At 40.4% G+C, this 19631-nt stretch overlaps 1 protein-coding gene across 1 annotated transcript in view; it reads left to right on the forward strand.

Annotated features, from left to right (window-relative positions):
- The window catches only part of LCORL (ligand dependent nuclear receptor corepressor like), a 44497-nt gene extending 29744 nt beyond the window's left edge, over positions 1–14753 (forward strand). Inside the window, exons 4-6 of the mRNA XM_015816554.1 lie at positions 1780–2034; positions 12387–12474; positions 13702–14753. Coding sequence (XP_015672040.1) covers positions 1780–2034; positions 12387–12474; positions 13702–14731 — 1373 coding nt within the window. The 3' untranslated portion in view covers positions 14732–14753. The remainder of the gene's footprint in view (positions 1–1779; positions 2035–12386; positions 12475–13701) is intronic.
- Positions 14754–19631: the final 4878 nt, after the last annotated feature.

Raw genomic sequence — 19631 nt, forward strand, 5'->3', positions numbered from 1 at the left:
TATTCATTTATTTTGTTAGATTTTTATTCTGCCTTTATTATCTTTTAAGTAACTCAAAAGGGCGAACATATATAATATTCATTCCTCCCCCTATTTTCCCTACGATAACAACCCTGTAAGATGGGTTGGGCTGAGAGAGAATGACTGACCCAAGAACACCCGGACAGCTTTCATGTCTAGAACTTTCATGTTCTCCATTAACTTTAAGCTGGTTGGGAAGCATGTGGCTATGGGACACTGCAACAATTGTAAACAAAAAAAATTGTTGCAAAGCTAGTTTTTATTTATTTATTGTTACTTCAAATGGTCTCTAAACAAGGCAGTTAGTAAGCAAAAATTACTTGTAATCTGCAGTATATTTACAAGAAAAAATAACCCTCTGAAAAGTAGCCACTTTTAATACACTAGGAACTTTTCAGTTGGAGTCCACAGGCTTTGAATTGGACTCCTCTATTCTTTGTGGGGGTTTTTGCAACAATACAAGTGCTTGATAGGCTGAAAAGTAAGCTCTTTTTGGCATGCAACGCTTTAATTGTTGATTAAATTAGCTCTTGCATTATTTTTGTTTTGTTTTTTCGTGAATGGTCCTGAAAAGCACAAAAGGAATTATAGGAATAATTCAGAATGCATTGGTGGAGATCTGCACAAAGAACTATCTATGTTCTTTCAGTTGTCAGTAAAAATTAAACAATAAAATATCCAAAGAAGCTTCTTCTGAATTAGAGATATTATAAACCAGATACTTTTCCATCTATGTTAATTTGGCTCTTTCATATGGAATAAATTATCATTCAGACTGCGCTGAAATACCTGTTGGTGTATCACTAAAATTGTAGAACCAAGCTGAAGTGGGCAAACATTTGGGGCTAAGGGACAAGGACTACCAGGGGAGGTCGAGGAGACTGGGCTCATCCATTTTCACACACCCCGCTGCTGCCACCATTCCAAACTCAAACAAGCAATTAAACTTGGTGCAGTGGAGTGTGTGAAAATTAGATTTGTCCAGCCTCCGCTTTCTCCTTGCCGCCCGCCTCCCCCACCGTCACCACCCCCGAATGGCCCGAACACTGCTGCCATTGCCAAATGGCCTGCGGCAGCAGTGACAAAATAAGAAAATGGGCAGCCCCCAGCTGCGCTCTGTACTGTGCTTACCTGTTTGCTAACCGCCTGCCCGGCTCTGTGGGAAGCTCCCAAACATCGCTCTGCCCACTTGCTTGCCTGCCTGCCTGGGTTTCCCTCCAACTCCCTGTGGTGAGTTGACCCTGCAGTGAATTGGCCATGTTGAGTTGTCCTGTGATGACTTGGCAGTGGTAAATTGGCAGAGGCAACTTGGTGGTGGCGAGATGGCCACACCGAGATTCCTGTGCTAAGTTGTCCTAGACCTGTTAAAATATATGAAAAACAGTTGCAGGATTAGGTATGTTTAATAGTGAAAAGAAGGACTAGGGGCAACATGATAGCAGTGTTCCAATATTTGAGGGGCTGCCATAAAGAAGAGCACCAGAAAGCAACACAAGAAGCAATGGATGGAAACTAACCAAGGAGGGAAGCAACCTAGAACCAAGGAGAAATTTCGTGACAGTTAGAACAATAAACCAATGGAATGTCTTACCTTCAGAAGTTGTGGGTGCTCCATCACTGGAGGCTTTTAAAAAGAGACTGGACCGCCATTTGTCTGAAATGGTATAAGGTCTCCTGCTTGAGCAGGGGGTTGGACTAGAATGGTATACTGGTATTTATTCTAATGTGTATGTGAATGGTACTCTTTTCTTCCCATAGATCTTCCTCAGAACTGTGATCCTAACATTCCCCTTGTTGCTCAGGAATTAATGAAAAAGATGATCCGTCAATTTGCAATTGAATATATTTCAAAAAATAGTAAACTGCAAGAAAATCGAAATGGTTCATCATATGAAATGAATCTGATACGTAAAGATTTCCAAATGAACCAAACCGAAAATCTACTTCAGGAAGAACAAGATAGCCCTCTAGACCTCACTGTGAATCGAACACAAGAACAGGATGATCAGCAAGGTAAACCCTTTGAGTTGTTCATTTGGTATTGTTGAAAATGAATGTTATAATATATCTGAAAACAGTGTTGAAAATTATGTTATTGCAATTAGATTAGACTTGAGTCTAGAACATCTGTTTTGAAAACCTATAGATCGCACTGAGTGCCATCCATGAATTTAGTTTAGCATTTTTTTCATTCTGCTCACTGAATCTGAAGTTGAAATGATTGATGACTTTAGCCATGGGGTGAATTGTTTTTATGACTTTGAAATAATTGCTGAAGCAGTGAAATATCTGTTAAACACAATTGCTAACATTTTGGAACCAGGTCCTGCAGAGGTTAATGCTGTTTTCAATGGTTTTATTTGCCATCTATCCTGCCTTAGACACCAATGCAGAAATGAGGTGCTAGATTCAGGATCAGGGACAGCATTTTGCCTAATAGAGTTACTGGGAAATGAAAGTTTCTTGCACACTTCTGGTTGGTAGGATAGGTCTTTTCTCTGACCTGAGGGCCTCTCATGTTGAGGGGACTCAATATTTAGGTTTTTGTTTCTGTACACAGCCTTAGGTCCAGTTCCCTGTTGCTAACTCCCCTGGACACACAACTCCAGCAAAGTCTCATAGCCTATTGTATCACACACTCAATTGCTGCCTTGAATGGCAAATTATTTTTACAATAAAAAGAAAACATTGTACAACCAGTCTTGGTTTGCTTCTTGACTCTCTAACTGCTCTTCTGGCAAGGAGTTAGAATCATTTATGTGTCTACTCATGAACAGTTGCCAACAATTCTAGAGGCAAGTGACTGATTACAAAACTGAGCTACAATGCTACTGCTAAATAGCCTGTCATAACGGTTGTCACTCATGATTCACCAAGTGGCTGCAAACATTCCTCTTTTCAGGAACTCTTTCTTGGCAAGTTGGTAAAACATCCAGAGAAAGAAAAAGGAAGAAAATATGACTATGGTGCTAGTCATACTCTTAAATAGAGTGTTATAAGAATTTGCAACCTATGTCTTCGCTCAATCTTAATGTAGTCCATCATCATTTGAATTCGACACACAAAGTTCTTGGGCATAGGACTTTAGCTGCTAAATTAAGTTTTACTGATAATATATGGGATGCTGATATTTTCTGACAAGATAGCTCATATTTGAATCAAATATGGAACTGACAGCATGCAGTTTCAAATCCTTTGGGATTCATTGTTTGGTATCCCTATATCTGCTAAAATAAGACTTCTATGATATTGTAGCCACCATTAATTCCACATAAGTCTCTTGTGAGCTGAAAGCATTGACAGATTGAACATGAACAGAGTGCATTTGGTAGAGGCTACTACAACTTGTTCCTCAAGTATATATTGAAAACATTGTCAGACTATCTTTGCTTATTAAAGCAGATTACTTGCACCTCACGGATAGCTAGAAAACTTCATTTTATGTATACATTTCATTTCCACATACAAAAACTATTTAAAATAGAATTTTTTGTTTATATGGTTTTATGAAATGTTATAGAATTTCATGTAATTAATCTGTTTACTCACTTAACACTACTAGTTTTTTTTTCTTTTAAATGCTTTGGAATAAAATTACAGAGTTTTTTAGTGCACCCTGACCATCGGCAGAAATGACCATTCCACCTTGTTCTTATGAGTCAGCTTTGTCTTAAAAAGTGTGTTCCAATCAAACTACTCCATCTTGCTGATGTCTGTAGATTTGTATTGTTACAAATAAGATTTCTTGCCTGAGCACCTAACACCTTACCTTATTTGTAATCTTATCAAGAAGTATTTAAAATAAGGACCAGCAGAACAAACATTCCAGCAAATTGCAGTTTTCTCCAGCACTGGAGATGGAGGATCCCCCCATGGGTTGAGACTGTATTCCTGCCCAATCAGATCAAGTCAGCCAAAGTTGTCACGCCCTGTCCCTGGACCTATGCCCAGTCTTGACTTGATCTTGCCCATGGACAGGACGTACAACTCTGGCTCCTAGGCACAGTCTAGACTTGGGTGAATTTTCCATCTCCTTCCCTTTACCTTTTCATAATTAGAATCCCTTATCTAAATTTAATTAGCTAAAGCTAGCCCCAGATCTTACCTTTTTTCTTCAATTTCAGCTCTGTAGTGGGGGGAGCAGGATCATAGGAAGACAGAAGGGGGTCCCTTCTTTTTTCCCTCCCCCCAGGAGCTCTTTCAGGCTAGATTTGTTGCTGGATCTAACGGCTGTTAGATCCCAGGGATCCTTCCGGAGCTCGCGGCTGCGAGCCCGGTGTCGATAGGGCCTCTTAGGAGACAGGCCGCAGAAGCATTTTCGGCGGCCTTTTGAAGCAAAGCGCGCGCGCCCCAAACGAAGCCGATCAGCTCTTCCGTGGCCGATCGCAAGCCTCATTTCAGCGGCGGCGGCGTTTTTTGGCATCTCAGGACACAACGTGCCTTCCAGCAGAAACAAGTCGGTTACTAGGCCCTCAAGCCGATCGTCTTTCTTCGCGCGCGCGGCCGCCATTTTGGGGACCGCGCGATCGTGAATTCACTCAATTTATCGGCAATTAGGGGGATTAGCTACAAACGGGCCGCTGATCCTCCTAACTCGTTGGAATTGAGCGGTTCCCGTTCCCATCTCACGGGGATCCTCCCTTACTTACGGGACTGTGATTCGGGCGTGGGCGCCATTTTGATCGGGCGGCCACGTGGGCCCGTTGTTTAGGGAACCCAGATATTTCATTTTCGGCCGTTATTTAGGCGCGGCCGCACTTTTGTACGGTAACTAGATTTCAGGGGGAGCCCTCCTTGAGCAGGCCTGGTGGTCTGCAGGTGGGTGGTTCATACATCTCTTCTCACTCAGGCCCACAAATTCTGAGGACTGATTTCCATTAAAATTTGACCGCAATAAGAGCAGAGGTTTAGCAAACCTTTTTTCACCAGCTTGGTGCCTCCGGGGAAAAAATTATTGGCAGCCTTTGTTAGGAAGCCTGCAGCCCTGTTCTTGTGCTGCTTACCATAATTCTATTCTCACTGCAAGTATTGGGGCGTGTATTCGATTCAGCTATTTCCTGTATTTTTCGGCGTACCCACAGTGACCCCTCAGAGCACCGGTCCTTGTTAGTGACACGTTTATTCCGGGCACCAGGCACTCCCATTGCGTGTCTGTCGCCTGTGATTGCATCAGTACCTGGGTCCCTGACGTCCTTTGGAATTGCGTCCGGTCGCACCCAAGGTTATAATTCCCTCTAGATACCGGAGGCCCCCGCTTGAGCCCCTGCGCTATCAGAGGATGGAGAGTATGGATTCCCTCGAGATGGAGGTCGTGTCACCTTCTCTGGCCGTCGTGAGCTCTATACCAACTCATCTGGAGGGATCCGACAGAACTGCACAAAATACTAAGGTAAAATCTGCAAAGAAGACATTAAAGGGTGCAGATAAATACGTCACCAGGAGAGTTTTCTAGGGCGCAAAAAATTGCCCGTCTGGACAATTCTCATACGGGGGGGCGGGGGCAGGAGCCCCAGATTCCAGTTACTCAGTCACCTCAACGTATACCAGAGGCCACTTTTACACCCACAGCGGCTGGGCTTCGCCAGACCGAACAGCTTTCCCATCAGAGGAGCGATTGTCCATGTTGATTGCTCAGGCAGTGGACCGCGCTCTGAACGCTAGGGCAGTTCCTCAACCTCCAGTCATAGTTTCCCCTCCTACCCATCATCAGACAGAAGAGCCTCAGTCCGGCCCCTCCTCTCCGGCTGAATCCTTGTATTCTGAGGGTTTGTCGCTACCTGATCAGGCCTCTGACCAGGAGTTTCCGATGTCTGAGGAAGAGGAACAGTCGGCGGACGCTCCGGCGCCCACTGGAATGTTCCACTCTTCGGCATTTGTGACATTGCTCCGCAAGGTCTCTTCCACCGCACACCGTGGTTCTGAGCCCCCTTCCACAGCGACTATTGTTGCTCCCGATTCGGAATTTGATCCAAATTTTATTGAACCGGTGACAGCTCAGCACCGGATCCCATGTCCGCCCATGTTTCTAACTGCGGTAAAGAAGCAATGGGCGCTACCGGCCTCCTTTCCCCTTCCGAGTGCCACGGACAAAAACCTGTTCAACATGGCAAAGGAATTGGAGGAAGCGCTGGAGGTCCCTGCAGTGGACGAGCCTTTCGGGCCATTGATTTCTCCAACAGCCATAGCTGGGGATGTGTCGGAAGCATTGAAGTTGGAGGACCGTAAGTGCGAGTTATCTTTTCGCAGGATTCACCAGGCATCCGCTTGGGCCATTAGGGCAGCGACCTCAGCGTCGTTCTTCACTAGAGCCGCCCACCGTTGGCTAAAACAACTGCAGGCTCGCACCCCCAAAGATGATGTCCGATCCCAACAGGACATCAGTAAGATGGTTGCAGCAATGGAATACGCCTCGGATGCTACACTCCAGGCGACTAAGTTTGCTTCCAGAGCTATGGCCTCAGGGATCACCAGTCGACGCATGCTTTGGCTTAAGCATTGGCAAGCTGATGCCAAATCCAAGTGGCGTCTGTCCTCTGCCCCGTACCAGGGGGGTAAATTATTCGGTGAGGCTTTGACCCCTTATCTCTCAGAGAACAAGGATAAGCGCAAAGTCCTCAACCACATCCTCAGGAAATCTGACAAGAGGCAAAATTATGTTTCCCGTAGGCAGCCCTTTCGGGGGGGGGAATAGATACAACTATTCAAACTCCTTTCGTCCTTTCCCACCCAGACCGGACCGACAGGAGGGGCAATTCGACAGGCCGGCGAGCAAGCCCAGGCAACAATACCAGGGCAACCAGCGGAAGCGGCCCTTTCGTGGGAGCGGCCGGCCATTTCGTCGCTCCAGGTGACTCCCTGGCAATGGGACCTCCCATAGGGGGCAGACTATCGCTGTTCTTCCACCAATGGGAGGCCACCACCACGGACAAGTGGGTTCTAAATACGATAAGGTCCGGCCTCTACCTGGAGTTCATCTCCACACCTGTAAACAGGTTCATTTCTTGCCCATTCCCCCGAAACCTAGCCAAAAAGATTTTGATGAGCCAGGCCATCCAGCATCTTCTGGAGATACGGGCCGTAGAAACCGTTCCGGTGAACCAGAGAGGTCGGGGATTTTACTCCGTCCTCTTTGTCGTTCCAAAACCATCAGGAGGATGGAGAGCCATCCTGGATCTAAAAAATTTGAATCATCATATAAAATATCAAAAATTCAAGATGCAGACGCTCCGCTCCATTTTGGGGAGCGTGAGAAAGGGAGACTTCCTGACATCCATCGATCTCACGGAAGCGTATCTCCATATCCCCATCTCGGTCGATCACCGGCGGTTTCTTCGGTTCAGTTACAAGGGAGAGCATTATCAATACAGAGCTCTACCCTTTGGCCTCTCATCGGCCCCCAGGGTGTTTACCAAGATCCTGGCGGTCCTGGCAGCTCACCTACGGATGGTACCGATCAGGGTCCAGTGTTACCTGGACGACATCCTGATCCAGTCGACCTCCGCCCACTCGGCGCGACAGGATCTCGATCGGGTAGTACGGTTGCTCCAGGATCACGGGTTCTCGGTAAACTTTCCCAAGAGTCATATGGTCCCCATGACTCGACTATTGCATTTAGGGGCTGTCATAGACACCAGGGAATGCCGGGTGTATCTGTCTCAGGAACGTTTGACCAACCTGAAAAAATCCATCCGCCAAGTACGCAAGGGGCAGAAGGTTTCTCTACTCAACCTTTCCAGGGTACTAGGACAGATGATATCAGCCATAGACATAGTGCCGTGGGCCAGGCTCCACTCCAGGGAATTGCAGTGGTTTCTACTCCCCTTTCAGAGACGGAACATCAGTGCCTCTCAGGCAAGGGTGAGGCTTCCATCTCAGACCTCGCTTTCCCTCAAGTGGTGCCTGTCCCCAGCCGTCCTCAAAGGGTCGTTGTTCAAGGAGCCGGAGAGGCTCCTCCTCACGACCGATGCCAGCCTCTTTGGTTGGGGGGCGCATCTTCGCTCCCATTGGGCTCAGGGCCGTTGGTCTCACTCAGACCTCCGCCACGATATCAACTGGTTGGAACTGAGGCCGGTACATTTGGCTCTCCTTCACTTCCACAGCCAGGTCCGAAGGCGTCATGTGTTGGTCTTCACGGACAACATGACGGCCAAGGCCCATGTAAACAGACAGGGGGGCACTCATTCTCGAATCTGAACGAGGCATTAATATTGGGGACCTGGGCGGAGCACAATCTCGCATCCATCAGGGCCGAGCACATCTCGGGGAAAGACAATACCCAGGCAGATGTCTTGAGCAGGGCGACAATAGACCACTCAGAGTGGAGGATTCACCCGAGGGTCTTCAAAGAGATTTGCCACCGCTTTGGGCTACCTTTAGTGGACCTATTCGCCTCACCGACCAACACCCAGCTACCCCGCTTCTTCTCCCGCTTTCCGTCTCAGGGAGCGGAGCAGATAGATGCGCTGCGCTCTCCATGGCCTCGGGGTCTGCTGTATGCTTTTCCACCTCTCCCTCTTCTTCCGGCGGTGGTACGCAAACTACTCCGGGAAGACGCGGAGGTTCTACTGGTAGCCCCGTATTGGCCACGGAGACCGTGGTTTGCCGACCTGCTGGGTCTCTCCAAGACGGTTCCGTGGAAGATTCCGCCAGACAGGATATCACTCAGTCAGGGAACCATTCTACATCCGGATCCCCAGTGGCTGCAGCTAGCCGTCTGGCACTTGAGCGCGACTTTTTGTCGAGACAATCTTGCTCTGTAATGGTCATTGAAGTTATACAGGCATCCCGTCGCCCGTCCACGAATCGCATCTATGAGGCAACGTGGAAAAACTTTTGTGTTTGGTGCGACAAACATAAGTTGTCTCTCTCACGACTCAATATTCCTAATATTTTGGAATATTTGTCGTACGGCTTGGACAAAGGTTTGGCCCCTAATACCTTACGTAGGCAACTAGCGGCGCTCTCTACTGTTCTCGCCTGGGAACACGGAGGGTCGTTAGCTCAACACTCGCTGCTACGCTCCTTTCTTAAGGGGGCAGCTAACATCAGGCCACCGACAGTACACCGATATCCTTCCTGGGAGTTGCCCCGGGTTCTTAGGGCTCTAACAAGGGCGCCCTTCGAACCATTAGCATCGTGCGATATGACTAACCTGTCACACAAGGTAGCCTTCTTAGTGGCCATCACGTCGGCTCGACGTATATCAGAGTTGGCGGCACTGTCGGTCCGTAAGGATCTGTGCATTTTCCGCCCGGACCGTGTGGTTCTCCGTCTGGACCCTACCTTTGTCCCAAAGGTGAATTCGCTCTTTCATAGGAGCCAGGAGGTTGTCCTACCGGACTTTTGCCCTAGGCCAACGTGTACCTTGGAACGGCAATGACATTGCTTAGATGTCCGCAGGGCGCTCCGTTACTATATTGCACGGACAGCGGATTTCCGCACATCAGAAGCCCTGTTTGTCTCCTTTCACCCCTCTTCCAAGGGTAGGAAGGTTTCCTCTTCCACCATTGGCAGGTGGATTAGGGCGTGCATCACCGAGGCATATAGAGCGGAGTCATTGCCGGTTCCACAAGGGGTCACAGCGCACTCCACACGGAGTGCCTCTACATCTGCGGCTTGGAACACTCAAGCGACCATCGAGGAGGTTTGTAGAGCGGCCACATGGTCCACTCTATCTCCTTTTATTCGACACTACAAGGTCGATAAATTTGCCTCGGCGGAGGCCTCATTTGGTAGGAGGGTCCTCCAGCAAGTAGTATGCCAAAGTGCCACACCGGACCAGTCTGTTTCCCTCCCTCAGGGACAGTAGGCTTTGGTATGTCCCATGGGTGGATCCTCCATCTCCAGTGCTGGAGAAGGGGCGTTGTCTTACCTGAACGCCTTTTCTCAGCACGGAGATGGAGGATCCACCTCCCTCCCTCTTTATAGAATGTTATTCAGCATTTTATGTATTTAGTTTATGAGCCAGTACGTCATCGATCAGTCAAGGGCTACGCTCGCATCAAGACTGGGCATAGGTCCAGGGACAGGGCGTGACAACTTTGGCTGACTTGATCTGATTGGGCAGGAATACAGTCTCAACCCATGGGTGGATCCTCCATCTCTGTGCTAAGAAAAGGCGTTCAGGTAAGACAACGCCCCTTCTCATCTGCTGGTCATCGAAAGAAGCTGTTGCTCATCTTCCTCCTTTTGGTACCTCAGATGGGCAATTTGACATTTGGCACACTTTAGGTCTGTAGAGATTGAGTTTTTTGGAATGTAAAGTGACAGCCTAAATATGGCTCTTTTACATGTTGGTACTTTCTTTGTTGATCTGCTTTTAGGAGGGGATACATTTTCTCTAAATGCTGTTCAATTCATTTATATGAGAATAAAAAAAAGTATCAGATTTGCAATTATGAAAATGTACATGCACCTTGTTTTCATTCAATCTTAAAGTAGACTGGAAAGTAAAGGCATATATGCCTTTATTGTTTTGGAATGCTGTATGTGCCACTATTGGTGTTATCAAATAGACAAAGTTTTTGAGGTCTACCAATCTTAATACATTTCCTTTAAAAATCCTGCACTTTTTATTAATGCAGGGTTAACTTTTTGGACCACTAATAGTATTTGAGCTCAAATTAGTACTGTTCTAATCTTTTAATAAATTTCACACCTAAGACTAGAATACCTTTTAATTGAACTGTTTCCATTTGTGCCTGCCCAAATTCTAAACTTATCATCACCATTTTAGCAGTTTGTATTTGCAATTTCCTGCTGCATTTGAATTTTTTTGTTATTTTTTTTAGCAATATATGTGAAAGAAAGGTAAAAATGCATATTATAAATAAAATACATGCATTCTCTAAATATAGGAAAGCATGCAGAAAAATATGCAACTTTACATCTTAATGTAGCTAAAAAGGATGAATATGTTCAGTAGGTAATATATGGAAAAAGCTGAGGAAGAAGGCAAGTTGTACAACCCAGAACTCCCCTTGAATCCAAACATCTTACATAGGGTACATCATTTATGGTAGTTAAGCTTGAATCCTATTTTAGTTATTTTAAAAAAAATTGTGATGAAAGGTAAGACTCATAATCAAATCAGGCTTTATTGCCTAATCATATGTAAAATAAGTTGTAGAAAACCATCAGCTAATACTAATTTTGTGATTTAATAGGATATATTAGACTGGGAGTTATTTAAATTGTACATCTTCTTTAACTGAAATTATGCTAAGAATGGCTTAGATGATTATAATGTTAAATTGTTTTGGACCATATACACACATGAATACACTATTAAATTTTCATTCTGATTTCTAATTGTCAGAAAAGAAGAGGAAACATAGAAACAAAGTGCTCTTCACAGTCAATATTCATTTCCATCAAAGGAGAAGAAAGTGAAATCTTTTGCAGAAAAAATCCTTATTTCTGCTATATTGCAAAATTGATTATATGTTATTATAATTATTGTAAAAATAGAATAGAACTTTTTCCTTGAGTTTTCTTTGGGTAATACCAGGAATTAACAATAATGGAAACTTATTAAATTGTGACTTAATACAAGATTCTAATTCATTATGAATACCTGACATTTTAGTGAGATTTTTTTTTATTTTCTGCTTAAATAAATCTTCTTGAAATTAAGGCATCATTTTCATCACCAAAGAGTCACTTTGAAAAATAATAAAATAATATATAATTCTCAGCTATGGGATTTTTTTTGTAAAAGGGTCTCTGCACCATTGGATAATAGGTCCCATGGTAGTAAAGAGCCATTTTTCATTTTGTCCTTGTTTAATCTCTGAGTTTCCACTGTATAATGCTGGTTGTGAAAGGTATCTAATTACGGATATATCTCTCGGTGCTTCTTTTTGATAATACATCATTCCACATTAACTGAACATTACATTTTAAAATATTCCCCTGTTGGAATATTCCCACAAGTACAATTTTTAAATCTTTCTAATTTTTAAATCCTGGAATTGATTTTACTATCCAGAAGTTTTTAAATACAGGGAACTGTTGAGAAATAGCACAATACTGTTCTAATCTAATTCAGACTCCACAATGTCATTCTGCTGGATAGCCTTGATCTACTTAGTTTTTAAGTGCTGTCCTGCTACTAGCAAATATAAAAAAGTCAAAAGGGCAACATTTGCAGGCTTCAGAGACCAACTGAAATTAAAAAAAAAGTAATGGGTGTTTGCAATAATAGTACTGGCAGCGTCCTTGAGTTGCATAGCACAAGACATAAAGATTAATAACAGAAATTGATGTATAGCATAAGAGTGTCTTTGTAGTTGTCCTTTGTCATTTTGTTATTGATAATAGTATGAATATGTTTTTTACTTTTATATGCCCCATTTTTGTAATAGGGGATGGAGTACTAGATCTCTCTACGAAGAAAACAAACTTGGAACAGTCACAGTATGATGGATCGTGTTCTGAAAATTCATTATCTGGGTAAGCATATTAAGCATTACTCTGCTTTATTTTAAAGGGAGTAGGTGGAAGTAAGACTTAAATGTGAAGATTTATTTTGGAATTGACTTTTATAAAATGTATGTTGACACACTCTTCTTTGCTTATGCCAGGGTTTCACTCATAATTGTATGTTTGTGTATAATTCATTTAATTCATTTTATGTTTTTCACTTTTTTCTGTTAAAGAAAAGTTATCAGAACAATCACCAAACTTTAGTTCATGTTCCTAAAAATAAAATAAAATGCTTATGTACATAATGCAATTAGGAAATTAAGTAATCGAATTAAATCTATTTGATATGAGTTTAAACCTTTCCCATTGGAAAAAGAAAAATATTTTACATTTTAATAGATTGTGGATGTTAGAAAAAAATTAAAGCAAATTATAATTTTAGTGCCCCAAAAAGAGTGCTCTTGCATTTTTATTTTACTATGGTATATGATGTCATGCTACTGAGATACCATTTATGAATGATTAATGTGCTGCTGTAATAAATATTTACTGAAATTACATTGAAGTAACATGTTATAATTCTGGCATCTTTCCAGTCATAACAGTCACTTATCATTTGTGTAATAGAATTATTCCTTTGGGGAAAAACCCCCAGAAAAACTGCTTGCATTGCATATCTTTCTATTTTCCACTTCCCTACTAGTCACACACACTTCTAACTTTACTAGAAATTAGAAATAGTATTTAGGACTTTTAATTGCATTTTTTTTTAAAAAAAAACTGGATGTGTTAAGGTTCTTTTTAATAGTTATAAACAACGTTTCTATAAGGGGGTTGACTCTTTTATTACTTGTTTAGCGGTAACGTCACGTTTCTACTAACAAAACTCCTTTAGGATGGGGACATTCAATGGATGTTAGATTGTGAAAAGAGAAGTTTTAAGTGTTACTCTGCGAGCATCTGTCAAAAGGGAATTGAAAACAGATAACAAAGTTATCAAATCCTGAGCTAGGATTTAAAGTTCTTGGAAGGGCTGCTCTAGAAACTGGGCTATCATTTTCTCACATGGTCCTACCAGAACTCTAACTTTTGCTATGGTAATCAATAGCTCCCACAACTCAAGGCCTTAAAAGTGTCAGAAGCAGTGATGTTACCTAAGCAAGGAGTGTAATAAAGGAGTGGACCCTTCCCTTCCATAGCTGTGTGAGAGTCTCTCATGCATCAGTTCACCATCGTTTCATTCCATCCATCCAGGAGACTCCACAGAAACAGAGAGGACTTTGTGGAAAGAAGTGCTGAGTTTGCAGATGGTTTGCTCTCAAAAGCCTTGAAAGACGTTCAGTCCGGAGCACTGGACATTAATAAAGCAGGCATCCTTTATGGCATACCTCAAAAAACTTTACTTCTCCACTTAGAAGCCTTACCAGCAGGAAACCCTGCGCTTTTTAAAAACAAAACTCGAGATTTCAAGGACACCTGTTCTTACAAGGACAGTCAAGAGCCTTGTGCCGTGCTGCAAAAAGTAGCCTTGTGGGCAAAAGCTCAAGCAGAGCGCATAGAAAAAAATAAACTTAGTCTACTTGAAACCTCAGAATTAAGATTCCCAACAGCTTCCAATTACCTCCACCAGTTAACTTTACAAAGAATGGTCGCTCAGTTTAAAGAAAAAAATGAAAGTGTACAGTATGAAATGTCAGCTCCAGCTGTGCAATTAAAAATTCCTCAGCTGAGGATCAGTGCTGTTCCTAAACAGCATGAGAATGCTGGACTTCTGGATGTCATATACCATGTTTCCAAAACCTCATCAGTCTTAGAAGGATCAGCCCTTCAAAAACTGAAAACTATATTCCCCAAACAGAGCAAAGTGGAATGTTCTGCATCTGTAACTCCTTCAAGTCTGGACACCTATTTTCTGCATGGGGACCTCTCTCCTTTGTGTCTTAATACTAAGAACGGCATTGTTGATGGCACCTCCGAATCCACAGAAGACGGCTTAGACCGTAAGGATAATAAACAACCAAGGAAAAAACGTGGTCGCTACCGGCAATATGATCATGAAATAATGGAGGAAGCTATTGCAATGGTAATGAGCGGGAAAATGAGTGTTTCCAAAGCACAAGGGATCTATGGGGTACCTCACAGCACTTTAGAATACAAAGTTAAAGAGAGATCTGGAACTCTGAAGACACCTCCGAAGAAGAAGCTCCGATTACCAGACACTGGGCTGTTTAATATCACAGATTCAGGGACTGGCACCTGCAAAAACAGCAGCAAGCCTATGTAGTTTAATTTGTTAGAAACTCTGTATTTGTGTATGTGTGTGTGTGTGTATGTGTGCGTGCGTGCGCGCACGCGTGTGTGTGTGCGCAGGTGTAAGCATATATGCGGGAGAAACAAATGTTCACTTAGAAGAAATGAAATTTTGCAGTTCAGAAACCACATACATGCCTTTTTGAAGAACAATTTTATTCAGGGTTTTCACTGTGGACAATATGATAGAATTGATCACAATTGTGATAGTTTGTATTTAATATAATCCTTGTACAAATAAGTGAAAAGAATTCAGGTTTTATTTAGTTGTCAGCATAAAATGTTGGGAACGTCTATTTGTCATGTGAAATACTACTTTTTAATGATGAAGATTGACCCTAGCCATTCAGTAATCCATCATATTAAGGAAATACATGATTTGTGCTTTTAGGGCATTTATCCTCAAAATATTTTCAGTAGTTGCTCAGAACTGAAAATAAGCAAATCAAGGGAAGAGGACAGTTCTAGTTTCTTACTATGGAAACTGATATGAAGTATTAGTTAAAACCAGACAATGGAAAAGAAAGTACATTAGAGCCTAACATTGATATAAAATAAATATTTCATTTTTAAAAGTGTGTTAGCAACAAAACTGGGTTATTAAAATGTTATTGTTGGTTTAGCAAGAAATTGGTGTTTACAAAATATATGCTTGTGAAAACTGACTAATTTAGTTGTAGCTATAGAATAACTATTAAATGAGATGGAATACTAAAGGCATACATAAACTGGTTTTCCTTTAGTATGGAAAATAAGCTAACTTATAAAGATTGAAGAGGAAAGTTGGAATGCATAGTAGAGCATGTTTCATAATGTGCACAGAATGAGCTTGAAAATGGTTATATTGATTTAAGTGTGCTGGTAGTTGGTTTTATGACTACTTACATTTATTTTAAGGATTGGTTAACACTCCTACTGAAAAACCTCATGATAACAGTAACGTTTTTGCTGCTGTGACATTTCAAACCTTTTTCAGTTTATCAAAATGAATATCAGGTTTTCATTTTGGTGAGCCGATACATCATCATTTTGCTAATAACCAAATCTTGCAGTTCAGGGTCTTAATAGAATTACCGATTTAAAAAACAGTAACAACTGTTTTGAACTTTCAGTACTGGAATATATATATATATATATGTATATGTATGTATATGTATATGTATGTATATGTATATGTATGTATATATGTATGTATATGTATATAAAACCTCAGAGGACAGTTATTTATATTACAGTTTTTGAATGATCTTCAGATCAGGAATGATCCTTCTCACAGAGAAAATCCAGTAGGGTACAGAAAGAAATGTGCTCTCCTTAGAAATGTGCTTACAGACTCTGAGCTTCAAAGGGATTAAAAGATTTGCATGATTTTCTTGTATGCCTAGGCAATTGCACTTCTTACTAAAATTATATAAGTTCTGACATTTGTGTTATCTTTATCAAATATCTATCAGGGTGGTAGGAAATTCAAAAAATTGCAGTTACTGACTGATTGATTAATTGATCGATTAATCACATGCCTCAGTGCATCTTTAGTTAGGGAGCAAAGGGAAGAATAAATTTCTGTGGAGCTCTACAGCAGTTTCATTGTGTAAGCAATTGCTTACTAGAAGGATCATACTCATTTAATTTTATATATTACATAACTTTGTCCTTTCCTACCATTTCTGTATATGAATGAAGACATCAATTTTTCATTGAAAAAACTAGATTTTTATGGGAAAGATTAATATTTCCAAAAGTGTTCTTTTTCCCATATATGGATGACTAAATATGTTTAACTTACACAATATAAGAGTTCATTCTTTAAATTCTGTGAATTATACCGTCTACAGTATATTCACATTCAACTTGGTAATTTCAGAATAAACTAGGAAGGGATTTGACCCCTAATAATTGGGGTTACTTACAGAATAAAAGCAACACAACCATGTAATCAGTTCATTGAGAATTTAGATGATCTGTGCTGAATTTTCTTCAGCTCAACTGCATGGGAAACAAGCTCAAAAATTAAAAGTCATACCACAGATGAGATTAACATTTGTCAAGTCATCTAAGAACTAAGCCATATATTCATCAGGATTAAGATTATTCATTAATAATATATTTCCCCAATAGAAAATAAGATTTCAGGTTTATTTGGAGGACTGCTAGGACCTATGATTCATTGCTTATATAGGCACTTGGGACACAAAGCTTTTACATCCAACCTCCTGTTACAACTCTTTACTTTCCCCCAGGTTTATTCCTGAAGGTTATGAGATAAGGATAGGATGAGCAGGAAAGGAAGAAGAATACACCCATTCAAGAGTGGGACTTGTTTGTTCCCAGCCTGTTTTTTAAATGTTTTAGACAATATTAAATTCATGTCTATATCAAAGACAAATTGCAGTACTCTTTTAATATCATTTAAATGGTGTCCTGACCAAAAAGTAACAGGATTCATAAAATCAGGGATCATTTTGCTATTGACTTTAACAGTGGTAGTTTTGTATGTAATATTATAATTAATTTTCAGCATTTTCGTACTTGTATTTATTTTTGGCCAGAAATAGTATATTAAAATATTTTTTGATAGTTTGTAGATAATGTTCAACCTGTAAGTTTTAAAAAGAAATGTTAATTATTTCTAATGAATAGGCTGAACCTTTGATTATAAAACTGACGAAAGGCAGGGAAATACATAAACTCCCCCTCATCCACCCCAATGTATCCATTCTAAAGGCTATTTAAATTATAATTTTAAAGTACTTTTCAAATTCAGTTACCAGTCGTTACTTAGAAATCGACAAGTGTCTGAAAATTCATATTTCAGTAGACTTTTAAATGAAGGTGAAAGCAGGCTTTCTTGCTTTCTACTTATTTGAATGTTTCTCAAGTATTTTATATTAAAAAAGAAAAAAACAGTGCCTCTGTTTTTAGAACTGTTCAGTAAATTGTTTAAACCATTTCTGGTAGCTAATGACTATTTTATATTAAATTAAATTGTATAATAACTTTAGTGAGACTGATTTTTTTTAGTTGTTTACAGTACAAATACCTGTATTTGTGTTTTGTTTTTGTTTTAAATTGCAGTATTTCCATTGTTGCAGTAATTTAGTAAAACTCTGTGGCTGCCTTGATTTTTGACAGATTTTGTTAATAACTGATATCTAGGCAATTAGTTCTATTTATGCATAAATCAATTGCACTATAATTCATGAATTATTTATTACAATCTTTTCTAATGAATTCCATGTATTTGTCTTGTGTTGTACATGTACTGTAATTCTGTTTCCTCTTTGTGTTGTTATATTTCCAGATCTGATTGTATGAATTTGTTAATGTGTTTCTATGTTGTAATTTTTAGTAAAGCACTTCAATGCTTTTGCACATAAATTTACAACACTGATGTGTGATTGATTGGTCATTCACTAAAAGAAAAATGCTTCATGTTGGCTTACTTGGTTTACTCTCTGGGCATAATTTTATTGGTAAAATGGCAGTGCAAACTGAAACATAAAGCAGGCACATTGGACGCCAGGAAAGATACTTAATAGATAAAGCGCTGCTCTTTTGCACATCCATACATTTCTTTGTGCAATAAGACTTAATAATTGTGCCCTTGGTTTGTTAGGTTTAAGGAATTGAATTGTAGCATTATAATTAAATTATGTTTGTCAATTTTCATTTGCAAACTGCATAGTTCAATTGAGACAGTTTCTAGGACTTCAGAATTATGTGACTGATGCTAGAAAATATATTAATAAACATATTCTATTTAATAACTTTACAATTTTCTATTATCATACAGGAGAGGAAAAGATTACAAAGTTTGAACTGATGGTACATACAGTATATACTATAGTATATGCATGTCTGCTAAATGTGTGCACTGAGGATCAGCAAGTAAAACTTAATAAAGATTGTGAAGGGACAGATCTCGAGTTACTGAAGAGATATAAAGATCACTTTCCATACTAAATGCTTGCATACTGTGTGAACAGGGTTATTCATACATATAGTTATACATGCAGAGTTAAGAGCAAGATTTATCATTTTTGCCTACAGTGTATTTACTAAATAGTTTCATCAGCCCTGCTTTGCAGGACTCTTTATGGTCAGTACTTCCATGCAAAGAAACTTCCATACTTTGTAGACAAAGTCGCCCTTTGAAGGATCACATCATTCAGCCATCTAAATGCCTTTGAATCTCAGATTAGCAGTGACTCAACCTAATGGGTAATATGATTTTACACAGATTTCCAGAGACATGGTATTGCTGTTGCATTCTATTAATTGGTTTCTTCTGAAAGGCAGGAATCAAAGCAATCATTTCTTCAACTATTTAACCAGAAACCTTGATATGTTACTATCATAGTTGTAATTTTGGAGTAGATTTCACTTTATTGCTGGGAAAGCTGTGGGTGAAGTTATTCTGTAGATTAGAACTATGCTGTGCAACTTCTGAGAGGAAGGTGATACTTGTATAATACAAATATATATATGAGGCATATTAGGTCAATACTCCCCCTCCCCTTGAATCTTATGTAGTTAGAGCTGTAATTACTAAATCTAGAAGATTAGTACTGTAATACAAATAGTGTGTCATGTTCAGAGTTTGGTGATCTGTTTGAAATACATTACTTTTCTGAAACAGAATTGTATATTGCTACATTTAAGAGTATTAATAAGACATTAATATTTGAGGCTGCATTGTGCAATTTTTCCTCCTTAAATCAGTATTTACTTTTTGTTGTGAACAGTTAACTTTTCAGTTTGAATTAATGACTTGGTAAGTAGTAACAATTTTTAATATTTTGTAGTTGAAATATTTCAAGCAGTAGGTGTTGTAGGTAAATTCTTAGTTATATCTAACTTTATTGATTTATTTC

This window comes from Protobothrops mucrosquamatus, unplaced genomic scaffold, assembly GCF_001527695.2.
Source record: "Protobothrops mucrosquamatus isolate PMUCROS unplaced genomic scaffold, P.Mucros_1.0 scaffold464, whole genome shotgun sequence".
In the NCBI taxonomy this organism is placed as follows: domain Eukaryota; kingdom Metazoa; phylum Chordata; class Lepidosauria; order Squamata; family Viperidae; genus Protobothrops; species Protobothrops mucrosquamatus.